Genomic DNA, 18,168 nt, shown 5'->3' with positions numbered 1-18,168 from the left:
CCATCCCATCACCCATCGCTTGACAGCTGAGCTTTCAGTTGTTTATGCTTCACACTTTGACATTCATTCCCTATACCCCTCTGCGTCCCCACCATCCCACCCCCCTCTCCTTTGAGACTCTTCTCGAAACCCACCCTTGATAATATGCCTGGTTTTCTTTATGTCCATGCGTCTCTGTTTTTCTACCTTAAGGGCGCTATATGGATGCAATTATGTTTGCATGGATTTTTATAGGAACAAAACGGAAAGTGAAAGACGGAGAATCCCATTTTGATTTGATGGTAGGAAATACCATAATGGTCCTGTGCTCATGCAAATTGCAACTCGTCATTCTCGGTACTCACTCTGACCCATAGATGGAGTAATGTTGGGAGTGTGTAATAAGCCTGCTCAGAGATGGGCTGTTCTTATTCTTTTTATTGGTTGTCGTTTGAGTTTTTTTTTGTTTTTGTCTGTTTCCCCTTTCGTTCTAAAACAAGGAGCTCTGTTTCGCTCAGATTAATATGCTGCATCTTTTACCTGATAGTGACACAGCTTGTGAACCGAAGTTGTCGGCTTAGGAAACTGATAAAAAAAAAACCGACAGATCGAAACAGCCTCGACAGTAAGTCCTGTAACAAGACGACAAGGAGTTAAACTCAATTTCAAGTCACGGGCCCACCATAACTTCAGTTGTAGGTATTTTCCAACATTACACCACGTTTACAGCAGGGAAGGGTGGATATAGTGCCTGTGAACCCAGAAGCCTGGTTCATCTTACCAGCCACGGTTTCAATTGCATAAAGAGCTTTACCCTAACCTGGTCGGCGGGCAACAACAGAGAAGTGGTGGTAAGAGGCTGCAGCTGTAGGTATGGCCCTTGGCAGTCAGTTGAGGAGGGATGGGGGGGTTGAGGAAGGAGATTTGAGCAGGCGGGAGTGAAGGGGTGAGTGAGTTGAGGAAGGGTGGGTTGAGGGGTGGGGAGGTGGTTGTAGGTTTGAAGGATGGTTTGAGGGGAGAATCCAGGTGGGAGTGAGGGAGAGGAGGCGCATATTTGGAGGGTTGACTGGGTGAGGGAGGTTGGGGAGAATCTGGATGTGTTTGGGATAAATCTGGAGCAAGGGACAGAAGGCTTTCTCCAGAGGCCTGGAGGAGCCCTGCTGCTCCTGACCCACACAGAAACAGCATTTGTTTAAAACTTATTTACCTGAGCCTCTTCTGGCCTTTGACGTGGTTTTGGTAGCTTTGCCTTTAATTGGAAAGCCATCATTACTCCCCTCCTCGGGCCTCTAACTAAAACTGCAATTGGATTCCCATTGACCTCAAAAGGGCAGGTTAAGACAGAAACATGATGGAAAATTAATAGAATTAATTTGCTGCCCTCAATTTACCTGCAGCACTACCTAATTGTCCTCCTAGGAGTTAAAATCCTGACCACAGTGATTGAATTTCTATGGAGCATGACTGTATTTTGGTTGGGATTACATTCATGAGAACCTTGCAGAGTCAACTTTGCTGGATTATGCAGAATAGATGAGGGGAACTTACTTTTCGTAAGAACGGTGGGTGCTCACTTATGCTTAATGATGGCCACTTTCCAAAAGCTTTTCATAAATCTTTTTGCAAAGTCTGTGGGGAAGTTTTGAGCCCCCACCATAAGAAAGTACTGGGGTTGCTGGATTCAGCAGGGGGTCAGTGGGGTTGCTGGTTCCAGCAGGGGGTCAGTGGGGTTGCTGGTTCCAGCAGGGGGTCAGTGGGGTTGCTGGTTCCAGCAGGGGGTCAGTGGGGTTGCTGGTTCCAGCAGGGGGTCAGTGGGGTTGCTGGTTCCAGCAGGGGGTCAGTGGGGTTGCTGGTTCCAGCAGGGGGTCAGTGGGGTTGCTGGTTCCAGCAGGGGGTCAGTGGGGTTGCTGGTTCCAGCAGGGGGTCAGTGGGGTTGCTGGTTCCAGCAGGGGGTCAGTGGGGTTGCTGGTTCCAGCAGGGGGTCAGTGGGGTTGCTGGTTCCAGCAGGGGGTCAGTGGGGTTGCTGGTTCCAGCAGGGGGTCAGTGGGGTTGCTGGTTCCAGCAGGGGGTCAGTGGGGTTGCTGGTTCCAGCAGGGGGTCAGTGGGGTTGCTGGTTCCAGCAGGGGGTCAGTGGGGTTGCTGGTTCCAGCAGGGGGTCAGTGGGGTTGCTGGTTCCAGCAGGGGGTCAGTGGGGTTGCTGGTTCCAGCAGGGGGTCAGTGGGGTTGCTGGTTCCAGCAGGGGGTCAGTGGGGTTGCTGGTTCCAGCAGGGGGTCAGTGGGGTTGCTGGTTCCAGCAGGGGGTCAGTGGGGTTGCTGGTTCCAGCAGGGGGTCAGTGGGGTTGCTGGTTCCAGCAGGGGGTCAGTGGGGTTGCTGGTTCCAGCAGGGGGTCAGTGGGGTTGCTGGTTCCAGCAGGGGGTCAGTGGGGTTGCTGGTTCCAGCAGGGGGTCAGTGGGGTTGCTGGTTCCAGCAGGGGGTCAGTGGGGTTGCTGGTTCCAGCAGGGGGGCAGTGGGGTTGCTGGTTCCAGCAGGGGGGCAGTGGGGTTGCTGGTTCCAGCAGGGGGTCAGTGGGGTTGCTGGTTCCAGCAGGGGGGCAGTGGGGTTGCTGGTTCCAGCAGGGGGGCAGTGGGGTTGCTGGTTCCAGCAGGGGGGCAGTGGGGTTGCTGGTTCCAGCAGGGGGGCAGTGGGGTTGCTGGTTCCAGCAGGGGGGCAGTGGGGTTGCTGGTTCCAGCAGGGGGGCAGTGGGGTTGCTGGTTCCAGCAGGGGGGCAGTGGGGTTGCTGGTTCCAGCAGGGGGTCAGTGGGGTTGCTGGTTCCAGCAGGGGGTCAGTGGGGTTGCTGGTTCCAGCAGGGGGTCAGTGGGGTTGCTGGTTCCAGCAGGGGGGCAGTGGGGTTGCTGGTTCCAGCAGGGGGGCAGTGGGGTTGCTGGTTCCAGCAGGGGGGCAGTGGCGTTGCTGGATCCAGCAGTGGGTCAGTGTGGTTGCTGATGATCTTTACCAGCTCTACAGTTCCAGCAACAACAAATAATAAATTAATAGGTTATTCTTTCTTGCAGAAAAGATGAATAGGGACTTAAAATGTTGGAAGGAAGCAGCTACTGTGATCTTGGCTTCTGCTGTCCGAAATTGCTTTGTGAATAAAAATGCCACCAGTACACAGACCTGTCGACCTCCACTTTTGGTGCCTAAACGAGCGAGAAATGTGACTCAGTCATGGTTGGAGACGGTTGTGTTCGATTATACCGTGCTTATGTTGCAGCGGAGTGCAAAAAGCAGCTTCATGCCTCACGCTCAGGTGTTCCCAGGAGGTACAATCAGCCCGTCTGATTTTTCCAATGAGTGGATCCAGATGTTCCAGCCATTTTGCAAGCCACCCAACTTTGAACTAGGTACAGTCAGGCAAACTGCCAAAAGACCACCAATCCTTGCAATGGACAGGGGAAGGTTAGGATCTGAAATCCCTGGAGAGGTAGCTTTCCGTATTTGTGCCATTAGGGAAACGTTTGAAGAATCAGGGATTCTACTTGTGAAGCCAAAAGCCCCAGGTAAATGTTTGAAAGGGCAAGGGGCGATTACACTTACACAGTACGATCAAAAGGAACTTGCGAAATGGAGGCTACTTGTGCAGAAAAATGCAGAAAACTTTATAAGTCTCTGCAGAGAGCTGAACTGTATACCAAATATCTGGGCATTGAAGGAGTGGAGTAATTGGTTGACCCCCACTTTTTTGGGGGGAAAGAGGTTTGATACTGTGTTCTTCATCTGTTGTTTGCAAGAGATTCCTTTCACACTGCATGATGGTTATGAAACTGTCCAATACAACTGGATGTCCCCTCTTGATTTTATTCAGGGCTTTAATTTGGGGAAATTCATTGTTCCTCCCCCTCAGTGGTATGAGCTGAGCAGACTCTGCCAAATACCCTGTTTCCAAGATCTGCAGCAGTTCAGTCAAGATCGTGCACTGGAAGGTTGTGAGCAATGGTTTCCAATTCACCTGGTTGCTTCTGATGGCTATGCATTTCTATATCCTGGGGATGAACTTTATCCAGAGGATCCAGATTACACTGGGGAAAAGGAGATAAACATCAATTCCTCGAAAACTCTGGAACAATTGCGGCTGGAGGTTACCAGACTGCACCGAATAGAATGGAGAGATCGATATTTTACTCTTTATGTGAATATTGAGCCCCAGTATAAACATGTCCACCCACTAACGATGAACATGCAATTCAACAGTAATTTGTGAATTGTTTGATTAGTATTCAAAAAATTCTGTCTGAAAAAAGTATGAGTGTTCTTGAAAATTGTCAGTGTTTATTTTTTGAATATTTTCTTCAAATGGAACCATGAAGGTAACAATATCAAAAACAAAATGCACACTTGACAAGGCCAAGTTACAGCGGTTCCACAAATTTGCAGCTATTAATCTTGCCAGAACATTCAAGCAACTCAGGGGAGTATGTGAAATATGGAACATCCAGAGAAGCAACAAACTTCCTCAGAATATCAAATGGGCAGAGGAACATTAAACAAAGGATACTCACAGGTATCAGGAGGCAGTAACGGGGAAGGATAAGGTGTAATAATTAGGGCCCTGTTGAGGTGCAATTTGTTTGACTATTACATGTCATATCTCCAAAATTGGTCCCAGTGTACCAGGAATCTAAAGGCCTCCCTCTTGCATCATCTCTCCTTTCACACGTTCATCTGTCATTTGGTATATTCTTGTGGGGAAGTTTGCTAGTGATATTGGGGGGAGTTTAAACTAACTTAACAGGGAAAGGTAACCAGGATTAAAAGCAGAAAATGCTGGAAAAACTCAGCAAGTCTAGCAGCATCTGTGGCGAGAGAAACAGATTACGTTTCCAGTTCGTATGAGTCATGACAAGAGACATATGCACCGGAAATGTTAACTCTGTTTTTCTGTCTAAAGATGCTGCCAGATCTGAGTTTTTCCAGTATTTTCTGTTTTTAATACAGATTTCCAGCACCCGCAATAGTTTGCTTTTATTTAAGGTAACCAGGATGTTGCATTAGAAAGGAGAAGCAACAAGCACAGAGGACTGGAAGGCACTAGAGGGAGAAATAATATGATTTAGGTGAAGTCAGACTGAGAGGTCAAAGTTTAAGGTGCATACATGCAAATGCATAAAACATGATAAATAATGTTGGTGAGCTGCAAGTACAGGTAGCCACATGGGAATCAGATGGATCCAGGGTGTTCAGAAAAGATAGGAAAGAAAGGAGGAGCGATGGCAGTATTGATTAAGGAAAATATTACAGTGCTGGAGAGAGGATATCTTGGACAGGTCAAGGACAGCCTTTATTTGGTTAAGAGTTAAGAAACAATAGGGGCGCCATTACACTACTAGGTGTATTCTATAGGCCATCGACAAGTGGGTAAAGTATAGAGCAGCAAATTTGCAAGGCAATTACAGAGAAGTTTAAGAACTCCAGAGTATTGATATTGGGGAACTTGAATTATCCTGGGATAGCAGTAGTGTAAAGGGAGGAGAGTTTTTCACTGTGTTCAGGAGAAGTTTCTTGATCAGCATTTTGCAAAGGGGGTGTTGCTGGTTCTTGGGAATGAGGTGAGTCAAGTGTCGGTAGGGGAAAATGTAAGGAACAAAGATCACAGAATCATAAGGTTTAAATTAGCTGCAGAAAGGGGCAAGGAACAATCTAGAGTAAAAATACTTAATTGGACAAGGACCAATTTCAGTGTGGTGGGAACGGAACTATCCCAGGTAAACTGGAATGAAAGATTGGTGGACAAAACATGTCATTGGAATAATGAGCTGCCTTTAAAGAGCAGATTTTTGGGTACAGTTGAGATACATTCCCATATGGGAGAATGATAACGAAACCAAAGCCAGAGCTCCATGGATGACAAAAGATTTGGAGAGTAAGCCTAAACAGAAAAAGGTGTATGACTGATGTCAGGTTGTCGTTTGGTAGTACAGAACTTGAATGTTGCTGAAAAAAAGAATTTTTTGTCAAAGCTTTTTGTCTTGCGCTCAACAGGACAATTCGCAAGAATACCAAACGTCAAGAGAACAACAGTTTATACTGTCTGAAAACAAAGTGCTGATTGGTTGGCAAGTGGACTCTGGTAAAGGCGCTGCCATGGAGAATGCACCAGTTGATAGTCACTGATAGTTGACTGCCAAGTATTGTTTGAAATTGAAACCAAGCAGCTTGACTCAGCGAATGGCTATTACTTATTTTGTTTAGCTGAAACAGGCACAATATGTGTACATGTTTTTTCTGTCTGCAAAGAACAAGGCCCTATGCATTAATATATGCAGCTTATAAATAAATGATGTTGCCATGGGATGCCCTCCAGGCCCAGCTCCCACAAATATGTTTGTTGGATTCCATGAGAAATGTACCTTTAATGGAATGACACCTAACCTCCTAGCCCTTGCATGTTTGCGATATGTGGGTGATAATACATTTGCTATATTTAAATCTTCAGCTGCATGTAATAATTCTCTTACATGTCTTAATGGGCTACATGCTGCACTCAAATTCACCATTGAAATGGAACAGTCAAATGAACCTTACCTTGATGTACTAGTTGAGAAATCTGCTGGGGTTCTCTACTATGGTCTACATAAGCCTACCGTCACTGGTCAATATACATGTTGAGATTCTTACAGCTCCACATGAAACGAGATTGGCCTTATCAGCAACCTCATAAATAGGGCCCGAGCCATTTGCTGACCATGCAAGCTTGATGCTGAAATAGGGTGCATCAAAGACATCCTGTGGGATAATGGCTACCCTGATCAGATCATTTCACACTGTGTATTGAGCAAATTCATGAACGGGCCTAAGGCCATCATTTTTGGCCCTGAAAAGTGCCCAGTCTACCTCAGATTACCCTGGAAGGGCAAGGTCTCTCAAAACTTGAGCAACAGGTGAAGCTAACTGTTTTACGCTGCTACTGTACAACAACACAAGTGGTATTCGCCACTAACAAGATGCTGCTGTCAAGGCAAAAAGACATTCTGCCTATCACACAAATGGGTAATGTGCTTTATGAATTTCAGTGCCAGTGTGATGCCTGGTATGTAGGCCATACATCCCAAAGCCTGGCGGATCATATCAAACAGCACGTTCCTTCTGCTTTTTGCAATGAGCAAGGTACGTAACCAGCCCTTTCTTGCAAAACCCAAAACACAGAGTCCAACATTAGATATGATTCCGTGATTGGACAACGTTTGCTAAATAATCCTCAGTGTGCTAAGAATTACGCTGACAAGCAAGTTAAGATTGTCAGTCAGGCTCGCAGGGTGGCGCATAAGCATGTATTGGAAGCTACATTGTGAGGAACCATCCTTTTATTTCTGCTGGACTGTTGCAAAGAACATATCTCTTTGTTTTCTGTTGGAATGTGGATTGGAATTGCGATGGCTGCAGTTTGAAGGATATGTCCACTGGAGCAGGATGAGAGATATATACAGTATTGCAATCCTGGGACAGAGTGTGCCATGAAAGACAGGATAGTGCCAGAAAGGAATCCTGGACCAAGGGAGCTGCCTGACAACAGCATTTTAATTGGCTCCTGACCAGGGTTTGTGTGAAGAACAGAATAGCTCCTAACCTGAAAGGAACAAGCCCTAAGACCTCTTTCACCTGTGTGTGGAATCACAGAATCACACAGTGCAGAAGAGGCCCTTCGGCTCATCATGTCTGCACTAACACCTGACCTACCTACCTAATCCCATTAACAGCATTTGGCCCATAGCCTTGACTGTTGTGATGTGCCAAGTGCTAATCCAAGTACTTTTTAAAGGATGTGAGGCAACCCACTTCCACCACCCTCCCAGGCAGTGCATTCCAGACTGTCACCACCCTCTGGGTAAAAAAGTTTTTCCTCACATCCCCCCTAAACCACCTGCCCCTCACCAAGAACTTATGTCCCCTTGTGACTGACCCTTCAACTAAGGGGAACAGCTGCCCCCTATCCACCGTGCCCTTGCCCCTCATAATCATGTACACCTCGATCAGGTCGCCCCTCAGTCTTCTCTGCTCCAACGAAAACAACCCAAGTCTATCTAACCTCTCATCATAGCTTAAATGTTTCATCCCAGGCAACATCCTGGTGAATCTCCTCTGCACCCCCTCCAGTGCAATCACATCCTGCCTATAATGTGGCAACCAGAACTGCACACAGTACTCCAGCTGTGGCCTCACCAAGGTTCTATACAACTCCAACATGACCTCCCTACTTTTGTAATCTATGCCTCAATTGATAAAGGCAAGTGTCCCATATGCCTTTTTCATCACCCCACTAACATGCCCCTCCGCCTTCAGGGATCTACGGACACACACGCCAAGGTCCCTTTCTTCCTCAGAACTTCCCAGTGTCATGCCATTCATTGAATACTTCCTTGTCAAATTATTCCTTACAAAGTGTATCACCTCACACTTTTCAGGGTTAAATTCCATCTGCCACTTATCTGCCCATTTGACCACCCCGTCTATATCTTCCTGTGGCCCAGGACACTCAACCTCACTGTTAACCACCCGGCCAATCTTTGTGTCATCAGCAAACTTACTAATCCCACCCCTCCACATGGTCATCAATGTCATTTATATAAATGACAAATAATAGGGGACCAAGCACAGATCCATGTGGTATGCCACTGGACACTGGCTTCCAGTCACTAAAGCATCCATCTGTCATCACCCTCTGTCTCCTACAACTAAGCCAATTTTGAATCCACCTTATCAAACTACTTTGTATCCCATGTGCATTTGCCTTCTTTATAAGTCTGCCTTGTGGGACCTTGTCAAAGGATTTGCTGAAATCCATATAAACTATATCAACTACACTACCCTCATCTACACACCTGGTCACCTCCTCAAAAAATTCAGTCAAATTTGTTAGGCATGACCTCCCTCTGACAAAGCCATGCTGACTATCCCTGATCAAACCTTGCCTCTGCAAGAGGAGATAGATTCTCTCCTTCAGAATTTTCTCCAATCCTTTCCCTACCACTGATTTGAGACTCACTGGCCTGTAGTTCCCTGGCTTATCTCTACAACCTTTCTTAAATAGTTGAACCACATTAGCTGTTCTCTAGTCCTCTGGCACTCCCCCGTGGCCAGAGAGGAATTAAAAATTTGGGTCAGATCCCCTGCGATCTCCTCCCTTGCCTCCCTCAGCAGTCTGGGACACAAATCATCTGGACCTGGAGATTTGTCCACTTTTAAGCCTGCCAACACCTCCGATACCCTGTCACTCCCTATATCAATTTGCTCAAGAACCTCGTAGTCTCTCTCCCTGAGTTCAATACCTTCATCCTCATTTGGGTGAAGACGGATGTGAAGTATTCATTCAACACTCTTTGTCCTCTGGCTCCATCGATAGATTGCCCCCTTGGTCCCTTCTGGGCCCTACTCTTTCCCTGGTTATCCTCTTCCCATTGACATACTTATAGAATATCTTGGGATTTTCCCTACTTTTACCAGCCAGAGCTTTCTCATATCCCCTCTGTGCTCTCCTAATTGCTTTCTTAAGCTCCACCCTGCACTTGCTGTACTGCACTAATGCCTCCGCTGATTTGCTTCCCTTGTACCTGCTAAAAGCCTCTCTTTTCCTTCTCATCGTAACCTGAATATCTCTGGTCATCCATGGTTCTTTGGGCATGTTACTCCTTCCTATTACCCTAGAGGGAACATGTTGAGCCTGTACCCTCCCCATTTCCTTTTTGAATGCCCCCCCCACTGCTCCTCTGTAGATTTCCCCACAAGAAGCTGTTCCCAGTCTACCTTGACCAGATCCTGCCTTATTTTGCTAAAATCCACTCTCCCCCAATCCAAAACATTTTTTTGCAACCTGTCTATTTCTTTGTCCCTAACAAACTTAAACTGTATCATGTTGTGGCCGCTATCACTAAAATGCTCCCCCACCACCACCTCAGCCATCCGTCCGACTTCATTCCCCAGAATTAGGTCCAGCATTGCGCCATCCTTCTACATACTGATCTAAAAAGTTCTTCTGTACACATTTCAAGAAATCCACTCCATCCAAGCCCTTAACACTATGTCTATCCCAATTAATGTTGGGAAAGTTGAAATCACCTAATACAATTACCCTATTATTATTTTTACACACCTCCGCAAATTGTGCACATATTTGCTCCTCAATTTCCCATTGACTATCTGGGGGTCTATAATAAATACCTAACAATGTGGCTGCCCCTTTTTTATTCCTAAGTTGTACCCACAAAGCTTCATTCGATGCCCCCTCCAAGATATCATCTCTCCTTACTGCAGTAACTGACTCCTTAACTAATAATGCAATGCCTCCTCCTCTTTTACTCTCTCCCCTGTCTTGCCTGAAGATTCTATATCCAGGAATGTTGAGCTGCCAATCCTGCCCCTCCCTCAACCATGTCTCAGTGATGGCTACTACATCACAATTCCTTAACTCATCCATTTTATCTGTAATACTTCTGGCATTAAAGTAGAGGCCATCTAGCCTTGCCTTGCTCCCTTGAAACTTAAAACAGCCGTACTCCCTCTGACTTGACTGTTTTACTGTATGATGATGTGTCCCTATTCTGCTAACATTCTGTGTCCCCTCCCCCTGCCGAATTAGTTTAAACTGCTCCCAACAGCACTAGCAGACCCGCCCACAAGGATGTTAGTCTCGCCCTGGTTCAGATGTAGACCGTACAGGCCCCACCTTCCCCAGAAACGGTCCCAGTGATCCAGGAATCTAAATCCTTCCCTCCTGCACTAACTCTTAAGCCACGTATTCAACTGCACTACTGTTCTATTTCTGAGCTCGCTAGCAAGTGGCACTAGGAGTAATCCAGAGATTACAACCCGAGAGGTCTTGCTTTTTAGTCTACTGCCTAACTCTCTGAATTCTTGATGCAAGACCTCATCCCTCTTTCTACCTATGTTATTGGTACCAACATGTACCATGACACCTGCCCTATCACCCTTCCCTTCAGGATGTCCTGCAGCTGTTCAGTGACATCCCGGACCCTGGCACCAGGGAGGCAACACACCATCCTGGAGTCATCTTGATGGCCACAGTGCCTATCTGTTCCCCTGACTATAGAATCCCCTATTACTATTGCTCTTCCTCCCCTCCTATACAGACAGGCTGCTTGTGGTGCCAGAAGCTTGGCCCTATCTGCACTCCCTGGAGGAACCAGCGCCCTCATCAGCCTCCAAAATGGAATACCGATTTGCAAGCCGGACCCCAGGGGACTCCTGAACTACTTGCCTGTTTCTCTTGGACTGCCTGGTGGTCACCCATTCCCTTCCTTCCTCAAGTCCCTTCATCTGCAGTGTGACCACCTCTCTAAACGTACTATCCACGATGCTCTCAGACTCGCGGATGCTCCACAGTGTCACCAGCTGCCGTTCCAGCTCTGGAAGATTCCAATAATTCCACAATAATGGCTAGCTGTTTTTTTCTTCCTCATTTCTCTATAATCTGCTTTCTCTCTCTCTGAGGAAACTCTCAGAAAAAGGGGAAAATCACTCTTAGAGACATTGAAAAGCAAGTTCTCAACCAGTGAACTAAATACTGAAAGTGCTGGAAGACCACCTCATGTCATCAACAAGAACTGAAAGGAATTTGGAAGACATCGATCAAAATCAACCCATCTAATCCTGTCTTTGGAATTGGTGCTATTGAACTGTTTTATCTCACCCTTAAAATCCATGTTTTGTGTGTCTTATGTGTCATGTGTGTGTGCATGTATGGGGATTTAAGAAGGGGGTAGAGTTTTAAGTTATAGTGGTGGAAGTTAGTTTATATTTCTTTCTTTTGCCACTAGTTAAAGACAATTTGTTCAATAAACAGTTATTCACTTATTAAAAATAAAAATACCTGGAAAAACTCAGGTCTGACAGCATCTGCGGAGAGGAACACTGTTAAAGTTTCGAGTCCGTATGACTCGAATATTTATATATTGTATATTTACTTATTAAGTTTACAAACCTGGTGCTCATATTCTGTTAACCTATATTAAACAGTTAGGTAGAATCGGGGCAACCTGGTGGTTTGGTCAAACTTTTCACATTTGTCGCAGCTCGGGGAACACTGGGGCTTGGTATTACTGCGCACTATCCCCATTGAGTCGTGACGAAGTCTGGGGGCTTATCCAGGATATTTTGGAACAAAAGACAATGACAATTTGTGTGTAGATATAGTAAGTAATAAAAGCTAAAAAGAAACACCAGGATTGTACTATCAAAAATAAGATGACACTGAAAACTGCTAAAGATTTCCTGCAAGTGGAAGAGATGTCCCTGATGATTTTACAAGGGACCCCAAAAGTCAGGTTAATCCAATTGGCAAGTAAATTAAGAGTAGGATTGCCTGCTAAAGCTAGGAAAGCAGAGATAATCAAAGAGATGGCACAACATTTAAAACTGGAAGGAATACCTGAGAGACCGAGTTCTCCAAGGGGTGGTTCATTGGAATGGGCTCAAATCCAATTGCAAATAAAAAAATGGAACTAGAGGCAGCAGAATAAGAAATAGCATTTCAAAAGGAACAGGCAGAAAGGCAGGAGAGAGAAAGAAAACAAGAAAAGCAATTAGAAATGGTGAGGTTAGAAAAGGAGGAAAGAGAAAAAGAGAGAGAGAGTTCCAGCTTAGAATGCAGGCAGTTAAAAAAGAGACACCAGTAGGTGAGGCAGGACTTATTTCCAGATCAGAACCCAGTGGGGAGATGTTGAAACTTGTGCAGGCTGTTCCGAAGTTTAGGAAAGGGATGATGAAGTATTCTTTAATTCATTTGCGAAGATAGCTAAACAGATGAACCGGCCAAAGGAAAATTGGACATTGCCCATGCGGAGCAAATTGACAGGTAGAACACAGGAAATTTATGCTTCACTGTCAGAAGATGTTTCTAGGGATTATGATGTGGTGAAAAAGGCCATTTTGAGTGCATATTGTTGGTCCCTGAAGCATACAGGCAAAAGTTTTGAAATTTAAGGAAACAGCCTGGCAAACTTACATTGAATTTGATAGGATTAAGCAAAGTAGTTTTGACAGTTGGATACGAGCACTAGGAGTTGAAACAACCTATGAAGTTCACAGAGAGACCATTATCTTGGAAGAATTCAAAAACTCCCTACCTTCTGTAATAAGAAACCATGTTGAAGACCAAAGGGTTGCAACTGCTAGACAGGCAGCAGTAATGGTTGACGATTATGAGCTGACCCATAAAACTAAACCTTTTTTCCATCACCCCCATAAATTTGAAAAGGATAGAAAATGGGAGAGTGAAAGGAAGGCAAGTAGCCAGGGTAAAGAATGGATAGCTGGGAATACCTTAAGATCGCCCCAGACCAGGGAGGAAGGTATTGAGGATGGAGGTGAAACTTGAGGGCCTTAAGTGTTTCACATTGTAATAAAGTGGGACACATACGTTCAGAATGCTGGAAGGTGTGAGGGAAGTCCATGGGACTTTTTGGAGTTCATAAGAGTGAGTCTGAAAGGGAACTCAAAAAGAAAATGCCACGGATCAAATTGTAGCTTTAACTACAAATAAGGGTCTGGAGGTAAACACTGCTGTGAATGCAGATGAAGTGAATAAGGTAGGTGAGAGATATGAAAGGTTTTTGTTTAAAGGAAAGATAACACCTTTTTCATCAAATGATGCAGTTAAACCCATGACTATATTAAGGGACACAGGAGATACTCAAATTCTTATGCTGGAGAAAGACCTAGTTTTCCCTCTAGAGAGTTCAATGAAAGCTAAAGTATTGGAAAACAGGATAGGTGGAGAGTATATCCCATTTCTGTTATACAAAGTGCAATTGAAGTGTGATTTGTTGTCTGGATCGGTGGTTGTAGGAGTGGTTAAGAAATTACCTGTGGATGGAGTTGATTTACTCCTGGGGAATAATTTTGGCAGGAGTGAAGGTTATAGCTTCATCCATAATTGCAGAAAGTCAGAGAGGTTAATGAGTCAGAGCAGTTACAAGAACAAGTTCCTGGTATTTTTCCATTGTGTGTAATAGCTAAACAAAGTCTATCACCAGAGGTTAAAGTAATGCCATGAGCAGATGTTAGAGTAGCCGAAACTTTCTTTAAGGATGAGCATAATTCAAAGGAAGTGTTTGGCAGGTCTTCATTAATTGAGGCTCAGAAAGCAGATCCAGAGTTAAACAAGTTATCAGTCAGTTCACAATGAAGCTGAGACTGAAGTTCTAGAGTGCTGTTACATTAAAGACAGAGTTCTGATGAGGACTTCACAGACCTGCGAATGAATGGTTGTTCATCAGTTAGTAGTACTACCCAAATATCGTAAGGAGATATTGCGAGTAGCACACGAAATCCCTATGGCAGGACATGTAGGAATATGGAAAACCCAGACATCAATAAACAGGCATTTTACCTGGCCTAGACTTCATGAGGATGTAGTGCATTTTTTAAAAATGTGTTATACATGTCAGCTAGTAGGTTAACCTCAACATGTAATCAAACCAGCACCTTTAATACCAGGATTACAGGTATCTCCGGGACATAAACCGTTTCTCGGACTGCTGTTCCCGTCGCATTCTGAGATCCACACTCAGTGCCATGCGCCGCCATATGGACACACGCGACCTCTCCCTCCAGCAGCACCACCGCACCCTTTTTCAAAGCTGCGCGTGCCCCCAGTTTCATTTTATTCTTTGTCTCATCCGACGTCTCAACAAGAAACTTTTTCTCTCAAGTGCTAAGGAATGCAAGCTCCAACAGCTCATTGACACCAACACCCATCTAGGACCCTCCAACCCTGCCTGTCCCTCCGTCCCCACCCCATCTTCCAATCCCAGCCCCGGCCGTGTATTCACTATACCCCCTGACCTTCCCCTCTCTGATGCTGAACGTTCAGTGCTCAGCAAAGGACTTAGTCTCATACCCTTAGGCCCTCATCTCAATGAATTTCGGGCTCAGCACGATGCTGAACTCTTCTTCCGCCGCCTTCGTCTCCGTGCTCACTTCTTTGGGCAGGAGTCCTTTTACCCACCTCCAATATTCTCCCTCCACCTGGACCCCTCCCTCTGGATTCTTACCTTCTCTTGATCTTTTCATTGAGAACTGTCAGCGCAACATTAGTCGTCTCAATTTCTCTGCTCCTCTCACCCATTCTAATCTCTCTCTCTCTGAACTTACTGCACTCCGTTCTCTCAGGTCCAACCCTGACATTGTCATCAAACCCACTGACAAGGGTGGTGCTGTTGTTGTCTGGCGCACTGAACTCTACCTCACGGAGGCTGAGCGTCAACTCGCAGGCACTTCCTCCTACCTCTCCCTGGACCATGACCCCACCACTGAACATCAAGCCATTGTTTGACCTCATCTCCTCTGGGGATCTTCCTCCCACAGCTTCCAACCTTATAGTTGCCCAACCTCAGACAGCCCGCTTCTATCTCCTACCCAAAATCCACAAACAGGACTGTCCCGGCAGACCGATTGTGTCAGTCTGTTCCTCCCCCATGGAACTCATTTCTCGTTATCTTGACTCCCTTCTCTCTCCCCTTGTCCAGTCCCTTCCCACCTACATCAGTGATTCCACTGACACCTTACGTCACATAAACAATTTCCAGTTCCCTGGCCCCAACCGCCTCCTCTTCACCATGGACATCCAATCCCTCTACACCTCCATCCCCCACCAGGATGGTCTGAGGGCCCTTAGCATCTTCTTCGAACAGAGGCCCGAACAATCCCCATCCACCACTACTCTCCTTCGTCTGGCTGAACTTGTTCTCACACTGAACAATTTCTCCTTTAACTCCTTTCACTTCCTCCAAATAAAAGGTGTGGCTAAGGGTACCCGCATGGGCCCCAGCCATGCCTGTCTCTTTATGGGGTATGTGGAACTTTCCTTGTTCCAGTCCTACTCTGGCCCCCTCCCACAACTCTTTCTCCGGTACATTGATGATTACTTTGGTGCTGCTTCATGCTCTCGTCGGGACTTGGAAACATTTATTAATTTTGCTTCCAATCTCCACCCCTCCATCATTTTCACGTGGTCCATCTCTGACACTTCCCTTCCCTTCCTTGACCTCTCTGTCTCAATTTCTGGTGATAGACTGTCCACCAATATTCTCTACAAGCCTACCGACTCCCACAGCTACCTGACTACAGCTCCTCACACCCCGCTTCCTGTAAGGACTCCATCCCATTCTCTCAGTTCCTTTGCCTCTGTCGCATCTGTTCTGATGTTGCTACCTTCAAAAACAGTTCTTCTGACATGTCCTCCTTCTTCCTTAACCGAGGTTTTCCACCCACAGTGGTTGACAGGGCCCTCAACCATGTCCGGCCCATCTCCCGCGCATCCGCCCTCACACCTTCTCCTCCCTCCCAGAAACATGATAGGGTCCCCCTTGTCCTCACTTATCACCCCACCAGCCTCCGCATTCAAAGGATCATCCTCCGTCATTTCTGCCAACTCCAGCATGATGCCACCACCAAATACATCTTCCCTTCACCCCCCTGACGGCATTCCATAGGGATCATTCCCTCCGGGACACCCTGGTCCACTCCTCCATCACCCCCTACTCCTCAACCCCCACCTATGACACCTCCCCATGCATACGCAAAAGATGCAACACCTGCCCCTTCACTTCCCCTCTCCTCACCGTCCAAGGGCCCAAACACTCCTTTCAAGTGAAGCAGCATTTCACTTGCATTTCCCCCAGCTTAGTCTACTGCATTCGTTGCTCCCAATGTGGTTTCCTCTACATTGGAGAGACCAAATGCAAACTGGGCGACGGCTTTGCAGAACACCTTCGGTCTGTCCGCAAGAATGACCCAAACCTCCCTGTCGCTTGCCATTTTAACACTCCACCCTGCTCTCTTGCCCACATGTCTGTCCTTGGCTTGCTGCATTGTTCTAGTGAAGCTTAACGCAAACTGGAGGAACAGCACCTCATCTTCTGACTAGGCACTTTACAGCCTTCCAGACTGAATATTGAATTCAACAACTTTAGATCTTGAACTCCCTCCCCCGTCCCCACCCCCTTTCCATTTCTTCCTCCTCCCTTTTGTTTTTTCCAATAATTTATATAGATTTTTCTTTTCCCACCTATTTCCATTATTTTTAAATCTATACCTTTTATGCCCTATTAGTCTTATTTCACCCCACCCCCACTTGAGCTGTACCTTGCGTGTCCTGACATCCATTCTTAATTAGCACATTCTTTTAGATAATATCACCACCTTCATCACCTCTTTGTTCTTTTGCCTGTGACATCTTTTGATTTTCTGCTCCCATCACCGCTTGCTTGTCCCTACAACCACCCCCCCCCACCCCCCCCAACCCCACCACACCTTAAACCAGCTTATATTTCACCCTTCTCCTATTTTTACTCAGTTCTGTTGAAGGGTCATGAGGACTCGAAATGTAAACTTTGTTCTTCTCCACTGATGCTGCCAGACCGGCTGAGTTTTTCCAGGTAATTCTGTTTTTGTTTTTATCCCTTTAATACCCATACCAGTGTTTAAAGAACCATTTAGTCAGGTATTAGTAGATTGTGTAGGACCATTACCCAAAATGAAAGCAGGACATCAGTATATCCTTACAATCATGGATATGTCCACCTGATTTCCAGAAGCTATTCCTTTAAGGACAATTACAGCTAGGGCAAAAGTGAAAAAGTTAACTCAGTTTTTCACTCGTTATGGCCTACCAATTGAAAAACAATCTGACCAAGGTTCTAACTCCATGTCTAAAGTTTTCGAGGACATAATCAGCAATTTGGGTTTCAAACAACTAAAGTCTACTGCCTATCACCCAACTGCCCAAAGCGAACCTCCTATAATTTGACTAGCCAATACAACAATACTGGGACAGTTAGACTGTGTTCTCATATTTAGAGGAAGGACCAAGGGAAGATCCAATAAAGTTACTTAGGAAGTAAAAGGGAATTTGTTGGTTTACATCTGGATGTACTACATTAGCTAAACATGATGAGGTCGTAGGAGACTTAGTGCTGATAAAACAACATCATTATCGGTTGAGCCCAGAAAAACGAGCTCAGTTAGAAACATAGATCCAGTATATGCTGGACAATCAATTAATTGAGCCTAGCCAAAATGGCTGGAGTTCACTGGTGACATTGGTTCCTAAGCCAGATGGATCCACTAGATTTTGTATAGACTACTGGGAAATGAATGTAGTAATGAGGACAGATTTGTACCCAATTCCTTGGTT

The 18,168-nt window shown here is 45.8% G+C and overlaps 1 protein-coding gene across 3 annotated transcripts; it reads left to right on the top strand.

The window, feature by feature from the left end:
• Nucleotides 1-409: 409 nt before the first annotated feature.
• Nucleotides 410-4,279, top strand: LOC121286692 (nucleoside diphosphate-linked moiety X motif 19-like). 3 transcript variants are annotated; one of them, XM_041203666.1, is made up of 2 exons: nucleotides 410-604; nucleotides 3,032-4,279. In XM_041203666.1, exon 2 carries the CDS (start codon nucleotides 3,037-3,039, stop codon nucleotides 4,219-4,221), a length of 1,185 nt encoding a protein of 394 aa, XP_041059600.1. In that variant the 5' UTR covers nucleotides 410-604; nucleotides 3,032-3,036; the 3' UTR covers nucleotides 4,222-4,279. The 3 variants fall into 3 exon arrangements, with proteins under 3 accessions (XP_041059600.1, XP_041059599.1, XP_041059601.1); XM_041203665.1 differs by having other exon boundaries at nucleotides 410-674; XM_041203667.1 differs by having other exon boundaries at nucleotides 410-678.
• The last annotated feature ends 13,889 nt before the right edge of the window (nucleotides 4,280-18,168 follow it).

Source organism: Carcharodon carcharias, chromosome 14 (assembly GCF_017639515.1).
Source record: "Carcharodon carcharias isolate sCarCar2 chromosome 14, sCarCar2.pri, whole genome shotgun sequence".
NCBI lineage: Eukaryota > Metazoa > Chordata > Chondrichthyes > Lamniformes > Lamnidae > Carcharodon > Carcharodon carcharias.
Note: the sequence above shows the minus strand (reverse complement) of the source record. Positions and strands in the feature narration are given on the sequence as shown.

Coding starts and splice junctions, on each gene's coding strand:
- LOC121286692 (XM_041203666.1), top strand. CDS start 3,037: ATGAATAGGGACTTAAAATGTTGGAAGGAAGCAGCTACTGTGATCTTG.